Below are 23,121 nucleotides of genomic sequence, written 5' to 3' on the forward strand. Positions count from 1 at the left end.
AAAAATAGCTTTGACTAGATGGATCTTTGTCAGCTAAGTGGTGTCTCTGCTTTTTAATATGCTGTCTAGGTTTGTCATAGCTTTTTTTTCAAGGAGCAAGCATCTTTTAATTTTGTGGCTGCAGTCACTATCCACAGTGATTTTGGAGCCCAAGAAAATAAAGTCTGTCACTGTTTCCACTAATTCCCCATGTATTTGCCATCAAGTAATGGAACCAGATGCCAAGATCTTAGTTTTTTGAATGTTGAGTTTTAAGCCAGCTTTTTTACTCTCCTCTTTCACCCTCATCAAGAGGCTCTTTAGTTCCTCTTTACTTTCTGCCATTAGAGTGGAACTTCTGTATATCTGAGGTTGTTGATAATTCTCCCGGCATTCTTGATTCTAGCTTGTGATTCATCCAGCCTGCATTTCACATTATGGACTCTGCATGTAAGTTAAATGAGCAGGGTGACAATACACAGCGTTGTCGTACTCCTTTCCCAATTTTGAACCAGTCCATTGTTCCATGTCCGGTTCTAACTGTTGCTTCTTGACTTGCATACAGGTTTGTCCGGATGCAGATAAGGTGATCTGGTATTCCCAACTCTTTTTTTTTTTTCTTTTCTTTTATTTTTTTTTTTATTCTTCCAATTTTATTTTATTTTTTAAACTTTACATAATTGTATTAGTTTTGCCAAATATCAAAATGAATCCGCCACAGGTATACATGTGTTCCCCATCCCGAACCCTCCTCCCTCCTCCCTTCCCATACCATCCCTCTGGGCCGTCCCAGTGCACCAGCCCCAAGCATCCAGCATCATGCATCGAACCTGGACTGGCAACTCGTTTCCTGCATGATATTTTACATGTTTCATTGCCATTCTCCCAAATCTTCCCACCCTCTCCCTCTCCCACAGAGTCCATAAGACTGTTCTATACATCAGTGTCTCTTTTGCTGTCTCATACACCGGGTTATTGTTACCATCTTTCTAAATTCCATATATATGCGTTAGAATACTGTATTTATGTTTTTCCTTCTGGCTTACTTCACTCTGTATAATAGGCTCCAGTTTCATCCACCTCATTAGAACTGATTCAAATGTATTCTTTTTAATGGCTGAGTAATACTCCATTGTGTATATGTACCACAGCTTTCTTATCCATTCATCTGCTGATGGACATCTAGGTTGCTTCCATGTCTTGGCTATTATAAACAGTGCTGCGATGAACATTGGGGTACACGTGTCTCTTTCCCTTCTGGTTTCCTCAGTGTGTATGCCCAGCAGTGGGGTTGCTGGATCATAAGGCAGTTCTATTTCCAGTTTTTTAAGGAATCTCCACACTGTTCTCCATAGTGGCTGTACTAGTTTGCATTCCCACCAACTGTGTAAGAGGGTTCCCTTTTCTCCACACCCTCTCCAGCATTTATTATTTGTAGACTTTTGGATCGCAGCCATTCTGACTGGTGTGAAATGGTACCTCATAGTGGTTTTGATTTGCATTTCTCTGATAATGAGTGATGTTGAGCATCTTTTCATGTGTTTGTTAGCCATCTGTATGTCTTCTTTGGAGAAATGTCTATTTAGTTCTTTGGCCCATTTTTTGATTGGGTCGTTTATTTTTCTGGAGTTGAGCTGTAGGAGTTGCTTGTATATTTTTGAGATTAGTTGTTTGTCAGTTGCTTCATTTGCTATTATTTTCTCCCATTCTGAAGGCTGTCTTTTCACCTTGCTAATAGTTTCCTTTGATGTGCAGAAGCTTTTAAGGTTAATTAGGTCCCATTTGTTTATTTTTGCTTTTATTTCCAATATTCTGGGAGGTGGGTCATAGAGGATCCTGCTGTGATGTATGTCGGAGAGTGTTTTGCCTATGTTCTCCTCTAGGAGTTTTATAGTTTCTGGTCTTACGTTTAGATCTTTAATCCATTTTGAGTTTATTTTTGTGTATGGTGTTAGAAAGTGGTCCAGTTTCATTCTTTTACAAGTGGTTGACCAGATTTCCCAGCACCACTTGTTAAAGAGATTGTCTTTAATCCATTGTATATTCTTGCCTCCTTTGTCGAAGATAAGGTGTCCATATGTACGTGGATTTATCTCTGGGCTTTCTATTTTATTCCATTGATCTATATTTCTGTCTTTGTGCCAGTACCATACTGTCTTGATAACTGTGGCTTTTTAACAATTTTCTGTTTTACTACTTTTTAATATTTCCCTGGTCTTAACAACACTATGTCAACCACATCCTGTTTCACTCAAGGTCTGTGTTAAGTGTCCACTTCATTCAATGCAATACATGTTCTTGAAACGTATACTTTTCTTCTGCTAATGTGCTTTATTAATACCAACTTTGAACATGTCAGATTTCAACCATTTTAAAGACCTTTGTTTGAACCTGAGGAAAAATGTAGCTTTACTTGAAGATTTCTATGTTTTGACAGTTCTATATTGAGGGCAACTTTCTATTAATACCAAGAGCCACTGACATTTTGTTTGACTGTACTGACAATGGTGGGGAATGGCATGCTTTAAAAAAATGAGAAAATGTACTCTTCTGTATTTTTATATGAAAAGTCAGTAGAAATGATGGTGACGTTTTAATTTAAATAATTTATTCCCTGTATTTTGCCTTTTTACAATCTATGTTCTTTATATAGTTCATGTATGTGATTATCGAATACATGGGGACCCTATGTTCTAAAGAAATGCGTTGCAGTTAGTACATATGAAATACTACATGTAGTTTCTTAACCTAAGCACTATTGGCATTTGGGACCAGAGATGTCTTTGCTTTGGGGTGACTGTCTTGTGTCTTCTCACATGTTTACATTTTTAATGGCATACCTGACCTCTACCCACGGGATGCTAATAGCATCCACCAGTTGTGACAGACATACACGTTTCCAGACGTTGCCCAGTGTCCCCTGGGTGACAGTCATCCCTGAGTGAGAAGCACTGTGCTAAAAAAAAAATGTTCCCCTTCTGTCTCTGTCAATATGTAGAATCAGCCGGAGATCGTATGCCTATTTATACTCACTATTTGTTTTTAACTATGTCCAATCCACTGTTACCATGGATTTGACTGGTTTTCATTTATCAAATGTCTAGAGTCTTGTGATTTTTTTACAAAAGGATATTTAGACAAAGATGGGGTTGTTGGGAGAGACTAGGGTAATGATGGGCAAAACTTTCACAAGAAAAAGAAAGTCTCCACCCTTAATGGTAATTCCTAGAACATGATCAAAATCAGGTTAACAAAATGCTGAAACATTTTAAGACAGGACATTTTGTTGTTTTTTTCCTTTAAGTAAAATGGTCTTTAGTCTAAGTATTAGAGTGAATAGTACTTTGTATATCCAGTTGTATTTTCTTCCTTCAACTGTAACAAGTATTTATTCTTTCTCTTTCTCCAATTTGTATCTTCACTGACTGCTTTATTCCAGTGACTGTGGTTCTGAAAGATAAGTCATTTGGGGGAAAATATGAGAAGTAATATATTTCAACCTCTTAAAATACACTATAATATATCCACTTACACATAAAGGTGTGTGCCACTACTTATTAGAGATCAGCAACATTTTTTCAATTTCTCACCCAAAAGACACTTTGCTGCTAAGTTACCCCAGTCGTGTCCGACTCCGTGCGACCCCATAGATGGCAGCCCACCAACTCCCCCATCCCTGGGATTCTCCAGGCAAGAACACTGGAGTGGGTTGCCATTTCCTTCTCCAATGCATGAAAGTGAAAAGTGAAAGTGAAGTCGCTCAGTCGTGTCCGACTCCCAGCGACCCATGGACTGCAGCCTACCAGGCTCCTCTGTCCATGGGATTCTCCAGGCAAGAGTACTGGAGTGGGTTGCCATTTCCTTCTCCAGTGCATGAAAGTGAAAAGTGAAAGTGAAGTCCCTGAGTCATGTCCGACTCTTAGCTACCCCATGGACTGCAGCCTCCCAGGCTCCTCCATCCATGGAATTTTCTAGGCAAGAGTGCTGGAGTGGGGTGCCATTGCCTTCTCCAAAAGACACTTTAAGTTTACATTAATGTATAGCATAGGCCAGTTTCCTTAATTGCTAAGCAACTTCATATAAGTAACACTATTTTTTATTAGATTCTGGTTTGATGGTATATTAAAACGTATTGTTATTTTTAATGTACTACATAGAAACTTAAGGACTTTATTGATATGATCAGCATGTAAACAAACTGTGTCATCTATTTTTAAACAGCTGTGGAAAAGCCTTTGTTATGAATGCTGTATTAAAATACAGATCCTCCTTTATAATCTGACAGCTGGGCTTGAATTGTGGGACACTTCTTGCTAGTGGTGTGTCCTTTAGTATGTTGCTAAATTTTTCTTACCCCAAGTCCATCATCTGTAAATGGAGCTAGTATAATATCCTGTCTCACAATATTATTGATGAGTAATAATTAAGTTAATATATGTAAATGTAAAGTATTGTATGTAACATTATAAGTGCCAAGTAAGTTTAGCTCTTTCTTTTACCATGACTTATATGATGTGAAGGATTTCTATCCCACTGTCCAGTCTTCAGTAAAATAAGGAACGGATTCAGTAAATGTGGAAAATAGCAGGAACAGAGCATTATTGTTAATTGACCCAGATTCATCCTGAATTGACAAAATGGCAGTTTGAGTCCTTTTCAGTGCATGAGTTCAAGTTCACATTATACAAAATCTGGAGAATTTTGGAGCAAATGAAACCATAATCCAGAACCCATGCATCTAGAATTGAATTATCTTCTCTCTCTTCTTTTTTACTTTCAGAAACAGCATGGGATTTCTTGTCAGAGAAACTATGTTCTGGTCCTGCCTTTGCCTCTTATTAACCAGAAAACCTAAAGTTTAGTTGGTAAATTCTCTGTGGACCTCTTTTCCTGCATAACATAGGGCTGATGATGATACCTTTTATTGCTGGCTCACTACTGCTTACTTTCAAGTCTCTGCCAATGGCACTTGGGCTCCATGAATCTTCCCTGTCCATTCTTGACCTAGAGTGGTGTTACTCCTCTGTCCTCCATCATAGTAATTTTCCACACCATTTATTCTCTTATCTGTCTCCCTGACCAGATAGTACATCCACAGGCAAGTGCATTTGCCTTGTTCATATTTGCAGCAGGTGTACTAGGGTATAGTTGATACTCAACTAAATCCTTAGCCATAAAAACCTGGTCACTATAGTTGTCTAACTTGGACTCACTCCATTGCTAACTTTATTCAGATATACAGAGGGTGATGCTCTCTAATTCAAAGAGCTACTTTGTATATAATCCTGGTGACTTGCTACTACATCACTGTGTGTGACTAGTTTTCTCCAAAGAATGAGGCAGGCTGGACAGGATTGTCTAGGAGTGGTTATCATGTAGTATTTTATGAGTTGGAAAATGACACGACTGTAATACATCAGCATCAGGGAGCCCATGAGGCTTAACACCTCATTTTCAAGGTTCATGGGCTTTAGGCACATTTTCAAAGATACACGCTCGTCACCTCATGTTCTTTCTGTCTAGCCTAACAGCATATTTGCCCTTTAGAAATGTAATTATATGCAGACTAATTAGTGGGCAATTGCGGTTATTTAGGTGACAGGAAAGATAAAAAGGGCTCTGCTAGATCTATAAAAGTGAACCTTGGAGGGCCACAGTGACGAGCCTTAGAAAATAAGAACTGGTAGGCTTTGGAGACTTCTTCAAACTTGGGCTTGTGAGAGTGAGTGAAAAGTCAAGAGTGATAGCCAGGTTCCTGATTTTAGGCAGTGGCATGAATGATGGTGCTGATTGCTGAGGGAAGATGTTTTTCTTCATCTGTCTCATTTATCTCTTTATATAATTTTAAGTGGGAGATATTGCTTTTGGGTTTTGGATATATTGGTTTTGAAATTCCAGCAAGCACCTAGATTGACGTGGCTGAGTAAGGTGCTGGATTTTCAACAGATCTGGATGTCAGTAGAGAAATCACTACTTTAGAATTGAGAACAGTCAGCATATGAGCTGGATGTTTGCATGTCATCATGCAGAGACTGTGCTTATCAAGAAAAGGAGGAAAAGACAACAATCTGTGAATTATCAACCTCTTTTTAAAAAATATATGAATAAAGATGTGCTTTTCTTCATACTCTGAAGTTTCAGGGGTATAGAACTAAGGAAGTCCAGCTTTCCAGAAGCTAAGGAAACACAGAGTTTCAGGAAGGAAAATGGGTTTAATAGTCACAAATGCTACAGTTGAGTAGGGCGTTCATATAGGCAAACTCTTTGGGGAGTTTAATTGTTAGTGGAAATTTGATTATGACATTTCAGCTGAATTCTAGGAAAGAGCCTAGATTGGATTTAGGGGTAAATGGGATTTGAGTCATTGGACATGCACACCACAGACCATTATGAAAGAAAAATCTGACTTTGGAGGGAAGCATGACAGTAGAAGTAAAGAGCTGGATGCAGGAATGATAAGGTGGTAAGGTTTTATCTTCTCCCCTCTGCTAAGAGGCAAACAAACATTCTTGTAGTCTTGAGGGAAAGGAAATTGCATTGGGGAAAAAGATTGAAGATACTGGATAAGGAGGGGCTCATGGGAGAACTTGAGTTCCCAAGAAAAGTAGGAAGACTTGGGTTAAGATAAATTTCTCCTCTGATGACATTAGCTTTTTATCAGAGAAGAAGTGCCTCTTTATCTGAACCTCAAAGGAAAGACACTTAAGATTGTAAATAAGTTTCTGAAATGAGATAATATATATGAGCTTAGTTAATTGGAAAACCTTTTGTCTAAATTATTTTTATAAAGGATATTATTTTTTGTAGAAAGTATATAAGTGTTGTTTCTCTTTATCAATTTTACTTGCTTTTAAAGACAACTGTTCATCGCAGCACTGTTTATAATAGCCAAGACATGGAAGCAACCTAGATGTCCATCAGCAGATGAATGGATAAGAAAGCTGTGGTACATATACACAATGGAGTATTACTCAGCCATTAAAAAGAATACATTTGAATCAGTTCTAATGAGGTGGATGAAACTGGAGCCTATTATACAGAGTGAAGTAAGCCAGAAGGAAAAACATAAATACAGTATACTAACGCATATATATGGAATTTAGAAAGATGGTAACAATAACCCGGTGTACGAGACAGCAAAAGAGACACTGATGTATAGAACAGTCTTATGGACTCTGTGGGAGAGGGAGAGGGTGGGAAGATTTGGGAGAATGGCAATGAAACATGTAAAATATCATGTAGGAAATGAGTTGCCAGTCCAGGTTCGATGCACGATGCTGGATGCTTGGGGCTGGTGCACTGGGACGGCCCAGAGGGATGGTATGGGGAGGGAGGAGGGAGGAGGGTTCGGGATGGGGAACACATGTATACCTGTGGCAGATTCATTTTGATATTTGGCAAAACTAATACAATTATGTAAAGTTTAAAAATAAAATAAAATTAGAAAAAAAAAAAAAAGACAACTGAACATTTTTACAGACTCTTGAATACTGCAGGAAGCTTTGTTTTCCCTTGTACCCGGCAGCAGCAAAGTGTACTTAACAGCAAAGCATATCAATTTTGTAATCAAATTGTTGCTCTAAAGTTTTAATAGATATGTACATTTCTGTGAATATATAACTCTTAATATGATTTGAAGTGGTTTCATCTATTCACAAGGCTCTTTTAACAATAGAAATAATGAGGTTAATCTATGCTAATAAAACAAGTGAACCAACTTTAATTTCAAAAGGATTTACTTCATTATTTTTTAATCATGCCCATTAAATAATAAGCTGAGTATTTAAAAATACCCTACAAAATGATAAGTTTTTACCAGTAGGCTTCTCATTTTTCAAACTTCCATTTTACTGCCTTTTGAAGACCTCGGAGCTGGCAAGTGGAATCTGCAGTTTGAGGCTGATGACAGTAGTACTCAGGTCCAAGACAGGCGTCAAATGTCTGTAAGACACTCGCTGATTTTAAGAGAGCAAAGACAGGTCACAGAGCCCTTTGTGAGAGCTTTCAGAACCTAGTTCCCGGTCCCTGACACTATTTTCACAGACATAATAGTAATTGATTCTCACTTTGGTCATGAGGGCAGGGTCTGGAAGCGCTGGGATAATCCATGTGGCTAGTCACTGCCGAAGCAGCCTCCTAGGGAGGCGCAGAGACTCTGAGTGTCTGTAGACAAAAGCACGTCTCTCAACGGTTGGCTGAAGTTTGCTCACTGCTCTGAAATTCAAGCTTATTTGCCCAAAGCCAAATAATAAAGAAGTAACTAGGTTATGGCCTTCAGTCTGTGTTCTTTGATGGAATCTGGTTAGATTCTGACTCCATCCTGTTGACCTGGGTTACCTGTTGCTTTTTGGGCAATTGTGGGTCAGTATTTCCCAAACAGTAGGGCCAGTGGGAGAGGCATCTTAAGTTTAAATGTGTGTGTGTGTCTATATATATATAGTTCAGTTTTAAATATATATATATATATATATATTTAAAGAGAGAGAGAGAGAGTTCAGTTGCTAAGTTGTATCTGGACTCTTAGCAACCCCATGGACTGCAGCACACCAGATCTCCCTGTCCCTTACTATCTCCTGCAGTTTGCCTAAGTTCATGTCCATTGACTTGATGATATTATCCAACCATCTTATCCTCTGCCACTCTCTTCTCCTTCTGCCTTCAATCTTTCCTAGCAGCAGGGTCTTTTGCAGTGAGTTGGCTCTATGCATCAGGTGGCCAAAGTATTGGAGCTTCAGCTTAGGGCTTTAGACAAGTTTCTTTTCTAAAATGATGGAAAACTGTGCATGTTCCGAGGAGAAATGCAAGTGGTTGGTAATTCTAGTGGGAGAGAAAAGACTGCTGGGAAGGGGAAAGTTCAGTGAGGGGTAAAGGGCTTTTAAAAAATACTTCTTAATACTTTCTAATGCAACGTAAATGCAACTGATACCTCTCCAAACATTTTCTTTCCTGAGGAATAATTTCCTTCTATTCAGAATTTATTTTTATAGTACCAGGTCATTTTTATGACTCCATTAACCATTTTTATTTTTGAAATAAAAAATGAAAATTTGTGGGTTTATGTATACTAATACTGTCTTGTCTCCAAATTTCTATTTTCCTCATGCAGAGGGTTACTTCTACAAGAGAACAGCAGGTTTGCAGAAGCACTACATTATTATAAATTGGCGATTGGGAGCAGGCCTACACTGGCTTGTAAGTGATATTCAAATCCTTTTAAAATATCTCTTTCTTTCCCCATGAAAATGGTGACCTAAAGCCTCATGGGTTAAAAAACATGGTACTTCTGTTTGTGAATACTTTCCAGTCAAATTAAGAGCCTTTAACAAGTACATCTCTCAATTTTAATGTTTTGGTGTCTGATTATCATTTTGATACATTAAGAAACATGCAGCTTTTATTCATCTAGTTTCTAAGCTCAAAATATTCTGATACTTTGAAGGCAGAGACTATATATATATATGTATATATATGAATGACAACTAATACATTTATGTATTAGTCATACCATATATATATATAGATGTGATACCTGTACTTTGTACTACATTATTTTTCTTTTGTATGTTTGTTCCCTGGAGGTTCATTTCTTGGTTTTCTTTTAATGCATAAAAATGAAGTTGAAGTAAAAATAGCTTTATTGTTTCCACAGTGTACATCATCTTCTCTCATTTTTATCTCCACTTTTTTACCCTTCAGCTGCATATTTAAACACAGGTATTATTCTAATGAACCAAGGAAAGACAGACGAAGCGCGACGCACATTCCTGAAGTGTTCTGAGATCCCTGACGAAAACCTAAAGGACCCTCATGCCCACAAGAGCTCGGTCACCAGCTGTCTGTACAACCTGGGGAAACTCTATCATGAGCAGGGACACTATGAGGTCAGGCCAGAACCTCTCTGCCCTGTTCCTCCCCCTTGTTCTGATCTGGTCTCAATGACTTCTACCTGTGATCTCATTGTAGGAACACTGATAATTTAAGAACTGATATTTTAACACAGTGATAATTTAAGAACTGATATTTTAATAAAAGAGTTTTATGGGGAAATTCTTCTGGGAAAAATCTTTGTTTAAACAAAATGGATTTTTTTCACTATGATTTTCTCAGAGTAATATGACTCCTTATGAAAGGGAAATAACATGCATTACTGCCCAAGTTGTTCGCCCACCATATCTTTGATTTTATGATTTAAGACATGTTATTATTGTTATCTGTATTCATTGTTTTATGTTAAAAAATACATTTCTTTATACTCTGCATGTTAAGTGATTTGGTATAAATCCTACTTGTTTCTTTTTATTCTTTTAAATGCAATAATGCAATGAAAACTAATTTTATTGTTTTCTAAATTAGGAAGAGGGGGAAAGTGATGGATACAGGATCTTGTACAGGAAGTTAGGAGGATTACTTAGTCCTGTGTACCCTATCTCTCACATGAAGCCTGCCTCCGTGGGTTTTGTCTCTCCCATGCGATACCACAACCCACTTTCTCAAACCACTCCCCCAGAGACTCTTACATGATATTTTAAGACTGCAATCTGAGGATAAGGATGCAATTTTAAAAATAATTGCATTTCATGATCTCAGTATGTCTCAGTTGCTAGAAGATTGATTATTTGATATTTTATTTAGATTATACTTAATTGCTTGACTTGAAATAATGACGAATTTTAGAGGACTATGGGTGACTCCAAAATATAAATTTTTCTAGTTGTTTTTATTGCATCATCTATCTGAATTGAGAAATTTAAAGAGTATTGGTAACATTTGACTCCTTGTTAAACTGATTTTTTATATAACCTTCACTGGGTGGGTTGAATGGTTTTATTCATGAAATTGAGGTAATTTGATATCAAAGACTAGCTCAGTTGAATTTTGCTCTAATGAACCATTTAGAAAGAACAGTGGAATATTTTAATTTTGGAAAGATGTTGTTATTTTGTTTCAGTGAATAGCCTTGGACTTTATTTCTTTTTCTGTTTCTTAAATTAGGATGCCCTTAGTGTATACAAGGAAGCAATTCAGAAAATGCCCAGGCAATTTGCCCCACAGAGCTTGTACAACATGATGGGTAAGTAAAATAATAATGTTTTAATTGATATTTCAGGGATCTGTGGAAAAATTAAAACCTGTACTTGTTTTAAATGGATCCCTATTAAATCATGTTTTAATCCTCACTAAAAAAAACCATATTCACAATTGGATGTCACATTTAAATTTTCACAAAGCACACCTATTCTAAGAACAAATAAATATTGTTAATATAGTGATTCTCAACAAATTGGCTGGATCCCAGAGTTGTTGAAAAGGGGCTCATAAACCAAAGTGGGTATCAAATATTAGCTAGACTCTTGAGATTGCAAATGATGAATAAAGTACATATAGTTTTTGATGAGTTTATCGAATTTCTGATAATTTTTGATCATGTTATTTTCTTAATCAGAATATTCTCAAAAGTAAACATGCTGTGATATAGAGATTCCTGATTTTGATGCTTACAATAGATGAGAATGAGTCAACTTGTGTTGTTTGCATTGATAAAGTTTTAGATTGGAAGAGGTTGTTTTTTTTCCCCTAGAGTATTACTTTAGAGTAAAAGCAATACTGTGAAGAGTATAAATGTTCTAGCACAATTGTTGCTTGTTCTACATTGAGTAATTAGCTCAATTTTCTAGAAAGTATGCAAGTGAGGACATAGATTTTTCTAGGTGCAAGGGGTCAAGAACTAGAGTTACTAATAAATCTGCCTGTAACCTGTGATTGGTCCATGACAGTCTCATAGTAAATTGTGGCCACAACTATTTGATCATGGACACACCTAAAAACTGTCTATTCAGTATGTGACTCTTGAAAAGAATCCCTGAAGTTTAAGATGTCCTGTTGATTAACGTTGCTGTTTCTAGATAGGGGAGAGAAGTGAGAGGGCTGTTTTTGTCTTCGAATCAATATTTCTTTTCCTCCAAAGTACAAATTAAACCTCAAATTTTCCTTTCATTAAACCTGGCTAAGTTTTTAAAAAATATTTCTAGGCCTTCCTCATGTATATGAACTATATGTGACTACATCATTTCTAGGATTATTTTATACTTCTGTATCCTGTGATTTGAGAAATCTGATCGTAGCCATATGGCTTTTGAGTATACATAAAAAATCCCATGCCTTCCCTAACTAGAAAATATATGCCTGGCAAGGACACTCACTTCTACTTCTTTTTTTTAAACAAAAGAAAATTTAGAAATGTTTTAGAGCTCGAACAAGGCACACATCATCAAAAAGAAAAGAAAAAAAAAAATGATTTGGAAGAGGTTAATATATTCATATGTCTCTTGAATCCTGCCCCTAGTTAGCCTGGACAGCAGCAGGGTGATTTAATGTTCCTGTTAAAGAGGACACTGAAGTATTTTTAGTTGCTGTTATTTTTCTTGTGGATATTATCACTAAAAGGTAAAATCTAGCTTCCTTCAATGTACTCTTGTCCTTAACATCTTACGAGGTAAATTCACGCCTTTTACTGTTTGACATTTTACTATCATTCTGTCCACCCAGGTGAAATGTCCATGTCCATAAACTGTGTACCGAGAATATGTAGATGTATCAGTTGAATGAGCTTTTCTGTGTTAGTGCTGGATGGTTCTTCATTTCACAGTGAATATTGAAAGAACTGTGTTCTCTAAGGCATATTGGTTTTAGTTTATAATTTCGTTTTTAACACTAATGCTTAGGAAGGACTATATCCCAGTTTTCCTCGATTATCAATGAAGATCTTTTTCTTTAAATTAGGAAAGGATTCAGCTCCTTGACAATAGACTACAGATGGCATCTTCATTGTTAATAGGAAGTGTGGTATTCACTATAGTTAACAGTTTCAAAAATTCATTCAATTATTTTATGTAAATACATTTGCTTGAAAATACAGCTGTTACCTTGGGATCTGTGTCTCATATGGTTACACAGATGCTGAGCACTCATAGGCAGCAAAAGATAAGTGTGTCCCTGGGGTGATTGCTTAGTCCTTTGTCTTATTTTCCATCATAGAAGGAGGGAGCCGCTTTGCCCAGACTCTGCAAAGCCCTCTAACAATTTGCAAGGGGAGAATCTCAATATAATTTAAAATTCCAGATTTCTTCCATAATTATAGTGGCTGCCTTCTGTTTAATTTTATGTGAAGGTCTGTCAGCTGACTAGGTTTTGCAGTTTCAGTTGTTCACGAAACTATAATTTTCTCTGAGAGTAGGTTCACCTCCTAATCAAATGGGTGATATCCTCTGAGTGTTGGCTTTAACTCCTAATACATTTTGATTAGCCTCCATTTGACAAGGAGAAAAGTGGCCCAGGAAATAAACTGCCCTGTCGGTTCATCGGTTTCATTAGTCTGTCAGCATGTGCTGATTATCCTATCAAGTTTATCAACAGCCTTGAATATGTTTCCTAATTCTCATATTTGCATATTATTGGTGCCCTTTAGGGATCAGTGATGGATTTTAATGTCTGGCTAGATTTAGCCTGCAAGTACTCATTTTTCTCATGGCTCATTCATTTACCCCTTGAAGATCATTAGAGCCAAGCACTTGTATGTGTATACGCAAGTATTTTTTTTCTTTTATTTTGAGAGGTTAGGAGAAATAAAGGACTATGTGTGGAAAAAATACAGTTATATTTTAATTATATTATTTGTTTAATAACGCGAGTCATTGCAGCTGCTTAAAGAAAACACACACTCTGGTCCTTCGTATTTCCCCTTCCCTTGAACATTTTATGAAAAACATCACTCCCTGCTGCATGCTAGTAGCTGACTTACCCTGAACATCAAATGAGCCTAGTTTTTGAATTTGTGTATTAATAGAAAATAACAAGATTGATTAGCTTGCTATCCCAACTTAAAATGTTCCATGTTTTATCATAAGACTTTTAATTTTTATTGTGGTAGTTTATAAGTAAAATTAAAAATCTACTTGCATAGACATTTTCATTATTCTCTTTGATTTCATAGCATCAAGATGATTAAGTCACAGTAATTGAGGATTGTGTCCCATCTAAAATTAAGTAAATTTATAAGCATGTAAAAATCATGTTTTAAAAGATACTGTACATCATTTTTATAAACAGAAATTAAACTTTTACTTAGACAGCAGTTATAATTAGTAAGTATGAAAATACATGAATTATAAAGAGGCCAAATCATAAAAAATTGCTCCTAGCCAGTTGTGCAACTTCATTTCTGTATTTCTTCTTCAGAGGATAAGGGTTGGATTTAGAGACCCCAAGGTTCAACTTACGGCTTTAGCACTTTGTAGCTGAGTGAAGTTGGACATTACTTAACTGAAGTCTCAGTTTCCCCATCCATAAGGTGCCTGTAATGGTAGTGTCTGTTTGAGGACTGATTGAGATAATGAAGGTAAAGAATATTGGACCAAATGCCCAACTTAGTCAGTGGTTTGTAATATTATCTTCCTTTGTAATCATTATCATTTCTGTGGGCTTTAATCTCCAGAAGTCACTAATTGTATTCTCTGGCAGTTCTTTCTGTGTTAACAATGTAAATCTGATTTCTATATAGATACAATTTTGAGATAGTGATGGCTCTGGAGTCACCAACGTGGATTCTATTTAGTTCTGTCCTATCTATAAGTGCTGTATTTTCTCTGGAAGTCCATTTTTCCTTGTCTTTCAACAACCACAGTCAAAATCCTACTGAAACAGCCTACTTAGTGTCCAATTAGTTTAATTCCATTAATACAGTATTCCCTCTAAATTGAAATCATCATATTTAGAGTTTTTTCTCCTTTTCCTGTCATTACATATTTTCCCCCTAGACTTAGTCAAAATTATTCTTTATTCTGAAATTATTTTTTATTCTGACACCCATTGTAGGCCTTTATTGATTCTCAATTTCTCCTCTTCTCAAATTGTAAATGATTTTTAGAATCATAGAATGTTAGAGATTGAAGATTGATATTTTTAAAATCCTCTTAACATAATCTTTTATTTTATATGCTGGAAATTCACACCCAAAGAGTTAGGTTGATCTGTTTGGGATTGCCCTGTTTGTGTTAGAAACAGAAGTGTAGTTTCCTGATTTAAATTTAAATGCTTTTCCTATTTAGCAGTCTTGCCAAAACTGGCTTTCTTTTCTATATCAATATAACATATCTTTTCCCATTTAAAAACTATCATATGGAGATGGTAAAGGCAGGGAAGCCTGGCATGCTTTAGTCCACAGGGTTGCAAAGAGTTGGACACGACTGAGTGACTGAACAATAACAATATCTATATTTACATATAGATATATCTATATAGATATATGGATATAGATATTGTTCCCTGTCAAATATATATTAAAAACTTTTTCATATTAAAAAGAATGAAACACCTACAAAATTGTTTTATCACATATGTATAAAATATGCAAGATATTAAAATTTTTTATATGTAGGATAAGTTTTAACTACCTTCATTTTTTTCTCTTCTTTCTCTTTATTTCCCTTATTGTGTATACTTAAGCATTGTTTTTTAATAATCCTAAGAGATTGTAGGAAACTAAATTAGGCTGTAAGTTTTAATTTTATCACTGAATCTTTCCAATCCCAAAGATCATTTTTAAGCCTATTTACTGTTTAAAATTACTTGGCTTTCCCAATGCAAAGTGGTTGTCAGGTTTAATTATGTAAGCAATTCCGGCCATTTCATCTTGGTAATATATCTTGAGAACAAAGTGTGTGATGTATTCATGGAGTGAGAGTCTAGAGTTAATGCCTTGTTGTTGCAGTCTGCAATCACTATGTTTAGAAAAATCTGTATGCACAAAGAAAAAAACAATCTTAAAGATATAAGTCCTGAGTCAGGGAGAGGATATGTAGGTGATGGTGGGATGAAATTGAAATGGTCCATATGGTTTCTGCTCTCATAGAACTTTCTAAATGATTTTACAATTAGTCTAAAACTCTAGTATCTTTCCTTAATAAGTAAATGGCTATAAATCAAATGGCTAATTGTATTACTGTAACCTCAATAATATTTTGTTTATTACTATGTAGGCTATGCTATGTTGACTTGCCAAACAAACCAAAACAAACCAATGAAAATCTCAAGCTTTCTTTTTTTCTAATGTGATACTGTTATCCCAATTTGCATATATATTTTTGTTATTTTTATAAAAAATGAATGTCTGTGTTGGGTAACATGTTTTTACTGTAAGGAGTGATTGCATTCTTCCAAGGGAAATGCATGATAATAATCATTGCTATTTATTAACTTAATTTGCCTTTATTTTGATCTCCTAGGAAAATACTGTTTTGATTCTCTTATTTCTGATAATTCCTAGAACAATTTTGTACACATCCCTGCTACTTATAAAGTCATAGCTCAGTACTGGAAAATATATTTTCCTCCATCAGCCTGCAACTTACAAGTCTTTTACTTACATAGGTTTAAGATTGACAAGATGCTTTCTTCTCACATTGTTTCATAAAAAGAAGAAATTTTGTGACCTAATTTTCAGTTTTGTGAAATTTCCCCACTTTGAGCTAGTTAGTGAGAATGGTGAAAGAACCAAATAAATAGACGACACAATGAATTTATTGCAGGGGTTTTTAGAGTAAAAAGCTTACACAAATTTTTAAATGCATATTTTTGAGAAGTAAACTTGTGGAATGAGAAAGTTGTGTCATAAATGGCTATGAGGGAACTTTAGGTTCCTTACTCTTGTTTAGGTGAGGAGAACTGACAAAGATGTCAAATGCACCTCCTGAAAACAAAACACCAAAACTCTCACTTGTAAATTTATCCTAACTCACTTGAAGGATGTAAACTCTGTGCTGAGTTCAGTTAGTAGGTTGGCTGTCAAAGAAGTCTGTTTTTCTCTCAGCCTCTGTACGGCTGGCTTTTCGGCTGATTAATTTCTTTTTGTTGGATATTCCAGTGTGTGTATCTATGTGTGTGTATGTGTTTACATCACTTTTTTCAAAGTATATTTATAAATATTCAGAGTAAATTTCTTACAGGATGGTTCACATGCTTAATCTGTCTTCTATGACTGGTGGTTTTTAAGTGGAATGCTCAAGTCATTTAGCATCTGACTGTGAAAAGATGGTTTTTTACTGTGTGAGATTTGAACTTCACATCTTTCAAGTGTGGAAGCATTAACACTCCAGTAGTGTTAAGCTTTTTATACCACCTGCTTCCCCTATTTCAAGTTCTGGTGATTTTCTTATGATTCCTTCCATTGGCACTCTTAAAAATCTATGAGTCAGCCTTTCAAATATGATATGACTATATAACTGGATTAGCTATTGATTTGTTTACCTCCAGAAAGAATATTAACTTTGAATTTTTAAGCTAAATCTATTCATTGAACTTTTATTTCTGCATCATTAGAAGAGACAAGACCAGGAAAAAGGACAAGACCAATACCAGGATATTTTAGAAATTCACTTTGTAAGCTGTGGAGCCAACAATATAAGGAAATCATGAGTTTTTGGCTGTGTATCAAAAAGAATAAATATATAAAATGTATGTACACAGTTTGCTCCTAAAAGTTCATTTCTTAGTATAAAACTGTAGTATTTTTTTTCCTCTTTTTACCATTCACGCTTGATTTAAATTCTACATTACATACTATAGTTACAGACATTAATTTGCTAGGCATTAGTCTATACACTACAAAGGCCAGCCTCCAGTTCAGCTGCATTAAATAGGTAATATATTTTGTTTAAAGTTTCAATTAAACCGAAGACCAGAAGATATATGGTCCCTATGGGGAGTTTGAACATTTTCATGCTAGGGTTGCTGCAGGATCATGCTTAGGTCTAGATGTCGCTTGCTTTCCTGGAAATATGAGACAGTTGATTATATTTCACTGCTATTAAAACCACACAAGCCCACCTGTTACATTAATTCATATTTTTTCCAGTTTAGTGGTAAAGGAAAAGACTGAAGCTTAAAAACTTTATTTTTAAATTGAGTTATAAAGAAATTAATATACTCATTAATACCTAATTATACCCTTAATATCTGATTCCCAAATAGTTTCAATATATTCTTCTTTAAAAATATGTTTTCTGAGGCCTCAGTAGAAGTAAATGAGAAAAAACATGTATAATTTGCTCTTTCATTGGATACTTTCCATGGAATGAGTCTTCTACTCGGTTAAGAAATATCAGTGGGATTGTTCTTAGAAAATTAATGTATTGTTATGCTATATTTGGAAAATTAACTAAATTTCAAATCCTGGCATTCTTAAAAGATGCCAGTTTTGATGACATTGAGATGAAATAGACATAATCATGAAGAAGGAAAAAACCATGTATGAAAAATACAGTCTTAAAAATTAGTGTCGAGAAAATGATCATTTGTTGCACATATTTAGAATAGACCAGTAATACAAATGAAGTTAAAAATTAAATACATTACGAACTGTATGTCCTTTGCTGTGTATATATTTATATCTGTTTTTTCTAATAGGTAGGGAGAGATTGTTTTCTACAAGAAAATCTAGTTTAACTCCCCCATGAGCTGTTACATAAGTTGTGATTTTATTTATAATGATAAAAGTTATTGTCATATTCAGATTGAACAAAGCATTAAAACGGAACATGAAGAGTTTTGTTCCAAATTGCAAGTCTTTTTTTTCCCTCCAAATATGTAATTATGAGCATGAGTTTCTATGAGCTGTTAGTAGAACCTTATTTTAAGTATTCATTGACAATAGGATGAATTTTTAAATTTCTCATCTCTCTTAGTGATTAACATTCATAAAAAATTTTATAGTATAAAATACATTATTCATTACATATTATAGAGTCATGTTGCTTAATCCATACGTATGAAGTGCATTCCTAAGATGTGTATAAAATAAAAAATGCTTTTATTATACTTTTCTGATGGTTTCCTGCAGTTTGTATCTTATTTTTCTGAATACTATTATTTTCATTAATTAATCCCAAACTAGTAATACATTTACTCATTCTTTTTTCTTCCTTCTGGAGTAAACTTTGGGTTTTTCTCAACACAATTTATAACTTCCTTGCATATATTTCTAGTAGTCTCTAAATATTTCAGTTCTATTAAGCCATTTTATTTTATTGTGAGATTATCTTTTTCAGTCAGTTCAGTTGCTTAGTCATGTCCGATTCTTTGCGACCCCAAGAACTGCAGCACGCCAGGCCTACCTGTCCATCACCAACTCCCGGAGTTTACCCAAACCCATGTCCATTGAGTCGGTGATGCCATCCAGCCATCTCATCCTCTGTCATCCCTTCTCCTCCTGCCTTCAATCTTTCCCAGCATCAGGGTCTTTTCCAATGAGTCAGCTCTTCGCATCAGGTGGCCAAAGTACTGGAGTTTCAGCTTTAACATCATTCCTTCCAAAGAACACCAAGGACTGATCTCCTTTAGGATGGACTGGTTGAACCTCCTTACAGTCCAAGGAACTCTCAAGAGTCTTCTCCAACACCACAGTTCAAAAGCATCAATTCTTTGGCACTCAGCTTTCTTTATAGTCCAGCTCTCACATCCATACATGACCACTGGAAAAACCATAGCCTTGACTACATGGACCTTTGTTGGCAAATTAATGTCTCTGCTCTTGAATATGCTGTCTAGGCTGGTCATAACTTTCCTTCCAAGGATTAAGCGTCTTTTAATTTCTGTATGTGATTTGGAACCTAGAAAAATAAAGTCTGACACTGTTTCCACATCTATTTCCCATGAAGTGATGGGACCAGATGCCATGATCTTCGTTTTCTGAATGTGGAGCTTTAAGCCAACTTTTTCACTCTCTTTCACTTTCATCAAGAGGCTCTTTAGTTCCTCTTCACTTTCTGCCATAAGAGTGGTGCCATCTGCATATCTGAGGTTATTGATATTTCTCCTGGCAGTCTTGATTCCAGCTTGTGCTTCCTCCAGCCCAGCTTTTCTCATGATGTACTCTGCATATAAGTTAAATAAGCAGGGTGACAATATACAGCCTTGACATACTCCTTTTTCTATTTGGGACCAGTCTGTTGTTCCATGTCCAGTTCTAACTCTTGCTTCCTGACCTGCATACAGGTTTCTTGAGAGGCAGGTCAGGTGGTCTGGTATTCCCATCTCTTTCAGAATTGTCCACAGTTTATTGTGATCCACACAGTCAAAGGCTTTGGCATAGTCAATAAAGCAGAAATAGATGTTTTTTCTGGAACTCTCTTGCTTTTTCCATGATCTAGTGGATATTGGCAATTTGATCTCTGGTTCCTCTGCCTTTTCTAAAACCAGTTTGAACATCTGGAAGTTCACGGTTCACATATTGCTGAAGCCTGGCTTGGAGAATTTTGAGCATTACTTTACTAGCATGTGAAATGAGTGCAATTGTGCGGTAGTTTGAGCATTCTTTGGCATTGCCTTTCTCTGGGACTGGAATGAAAACTGACCTTTTCCAGTCCTGTGGCTACTGCTGAGTTTTCCAAATTTGCTGGCATATTGAGTGCAGCACTTTCACAGCATCGTCTTTCAGCATTTGAAATAGCTCCACTGGAATTCCATCACCTCCACTAGCTTTGGTCATAGTGATTCTTCCTAGGGCCCACTTGATTTCACATTCTAGGATGTCTGGCTCTACGTGAGTGATCACACCATTGTGATTATCTGGGTTGTGAAGATCTTTTTTGTACAGTTCTGTGTATTCTTGCCACTTCTTAATATCTTCTGCTTCTGTTAGGTCCATACCATTTCTGTCCTTTATCAAGCCCATCTTTTCATGAAAGTTCCCTTGGTATCTCTAATTTTCTTGAAGAGATCTCTAGTCTTTTCCATTCTATTGTTTTTCTCTATTTCTTTGCATTGATCGCTGAGGAAGGCTTTCTTATCTCTTCTTGCTATTCTTTGGAACTTCATATCTTTCCTTTTCTCCTTTGTTTTTCACTTCCTGTCTTCTCACAACTATTAGTAAGGCCGCCTCAGACAGCTGTGTCGCTTTTTTGCATTTCTTTTTCTTTGGGATGATCTTGATTCCTGTCTCCTGTACAATGTCAGGAACCTCCATCCATAGTTCATCAGGCACTCTGTCTATCAGAACTAGTCCCTTAAATTGTGGATAGTATTATATTTGGAGGGAGAGGGTCACACACACACACACACATACAGAGTCTCATTTTCTCTTTTTTGGGAAATTCTGAGCATTTTATGGGGTTGTCTCCCACATTTGTTGATTGATTGTTTTTAGTGATTTATTTCCTTGAAAGCATAAAGGAAATTGATAAACCTAGAGAATTTCAGGATACCCAGTTGCAAAAAGAGCTATATTGACATAGGCTTCTGGCTGTTTTTCAAGTTAAATTTTGATGGCACATCAAATGTTTTTTCAGTATTTAACACTAGGTATTAGGAACCTTTTAAACTTTCACTGAAGTTTAACCTCTTTCCTCAAGATTAGCGTTTCAATTTAATGAAACACATATTCAGTTTTTTTCCCCTGCATTTCCTCTCTTTGCTTTAAAAACAGCCTTTCTAGCTTCAAGGATTTCTCTTAAATTTGATGCTATAAGGACTTGCCCCTAGAAACTGATAAAAATTTATTATGTTTTATAGATAATAAATGTAAAATTAAATATCGTTGAGGGAAGGGAGTTTTCATAAAAGTTTGCCTAGGAGAATTGATTAAATGTTTGGAAAGAATGAAATTAGCTATCTGCCTCACACCACATGGCAGAATGTATTTCATATGGGATAGGCAGCTAATTTTAATAGTGAAACTATATAATTAAAGGTGAATATATATCCCTATGGTGGAGAATAGTTCTTTGTGTATAATAGATAGTGGTAAATTTACACAGGAAAAGTCAACCTGATTTGCATGTGTAAAAATTAAAATAGTCTGATGAAAAGCTATTAACTGTATTTTGCCTATCATAGAGAAAGATAGATGTCTTAATTAAAAGCTGCCTTAAAATCATTAAACAATGACTCACATTTAAAAAATAATGATGGTTAAATTTTTGTGGAAAAAAATTGTTAAAACATGCGTTTTGGGGGCACTCCCTGTCTGTCCAGTGGTTAGGACTCTCTGCTTCCACTGTCAGGGGCCTGGGTTCAATCCCTGCTCTGGGAACTAAGATTCCACAAGCCCCATAGTATAGCGAAAAAAAAAAGAGAAACCAGAAAACAAAACAACCATATATGCATTTTCGTTAGTTCAAGGATTTCACTGCTGTATATGTGTTCTAAGATAATAAGATGTATATTAAAAAAAAGAAAAGGATAATTGCTAAAGTAGGTTTAGTACCTACAAGAATATGGGAGGGGAATTTGAATACACAAGCAATTAATATTGAATGAGAACATATAATTTTGGAAAATATAGCATATTTTTATTTAATACAGTAAACTGCTAGAAGGAACCTAAATATTTAAAACTAGCAAATTATTTTACTTATAATTTACTCTTTTAATGTTTAAATAAATTGTAGAAAAACAAAATTTTACTAATCAGTAACTATGATTGATGGAATTCATTTAATTTAATAAAAGCACCACTTTTCAGACTTTCAACAATGAGTAGATATAATTAGATAATAAATATATAAATGTTAAAAATAAATTCCAAGGAGTAATCAGGACTTGATCTAGTCAGTCTTGAGTAGATCGTCTAGAAAATCCATCAATTTGACATTTCCTTAAACTAGGGTATTGTCGCTGATTTATGAAACAACTATACAGATTACTGGAAATGATTGTCTATAAATTATTATCTAATTTGGGAAATTAAAAAGTTATTTGGTGTTGGCTCCTCATTTTGTAGATGGTAAAACTAAGGCCCTTTCAGGGTTAGGAGGTTGTAGAACATATGCCCAATGAAATACTACTCGGCTAGAAAAGGAATGCATTTGAGTCTGTTCTAATGAAGTGGATGAACCTAGAGCCCATTATACAGAGTGAAGTAAGTCAGAAAGAGAAAGACAAATATGGTATATTAACACATATATCTGGAATCTAGAAGGACGGTACTGACGATCCTACATACAGGGCAGCAATGGAGACACAGAGAATAGACTTCTGGACTCAGTGGGAGAGGGGAGGGAGGAATGACCTGAGAGAAGAGCACTGAAACATGTACGTTATTGTATGCGGAATGGATGGCCAGTGCCAGTTCTACGTTAAGCCAGACACCCC

At 35.6% G+C, this 23,121-nt stretch overlaps 1 protein-coding gene across 10 annotated transcripts in view; it reads left to right on the forward strand.

The window, feature by feature from the left end:
- The window catches only part of TMTC2 (transmembrane O-mannosyltransferase targeting cadherins 2), a 497,284-nt gene that overhangs the window by 263,214 nt on the left and 210,949 nt on the right, over nucleotides 1-23,121 (forward strand). For all 10 annotated transcript variants that reach the window (XM_086398902.1, XM_086398907.1, XM_086398908.1 and 7 more), the window contains 3 exons: nucleotides 9,086-9,171; nucleotides 9,676-9,860; nucleotides 10,972-11,050. In XM_086398902.1, the coding sequence (XP_086255028.1) occupies nucleotides 9,086-9,171; nucleotides 9,676-9,860; nucleotides 10,972-11,050 (350 nt within the window). The remainder of the gene's footprint in view (nucleotides 1-9,085; nucleotides 9,172-9,675; nucleotides 9,861-10,971; nucleotides 11,051-23,121) is intronic.

Source organism: Bos grunniens, chromosome 5, assembly GCF_055505025.1.
Source record: "Bos grunniens cultivar Pamir isolate PY7600 chromosome 5, Bosgru_T2T1.0, whole genome shotgun sequence".
In the NCBI taxonomy this organism is placed as follows: Eukaryota; Metazoa; Chordata; class Mammalia; order Artiodactyla; family Bovidae; genus Bos; species Bos grunniens.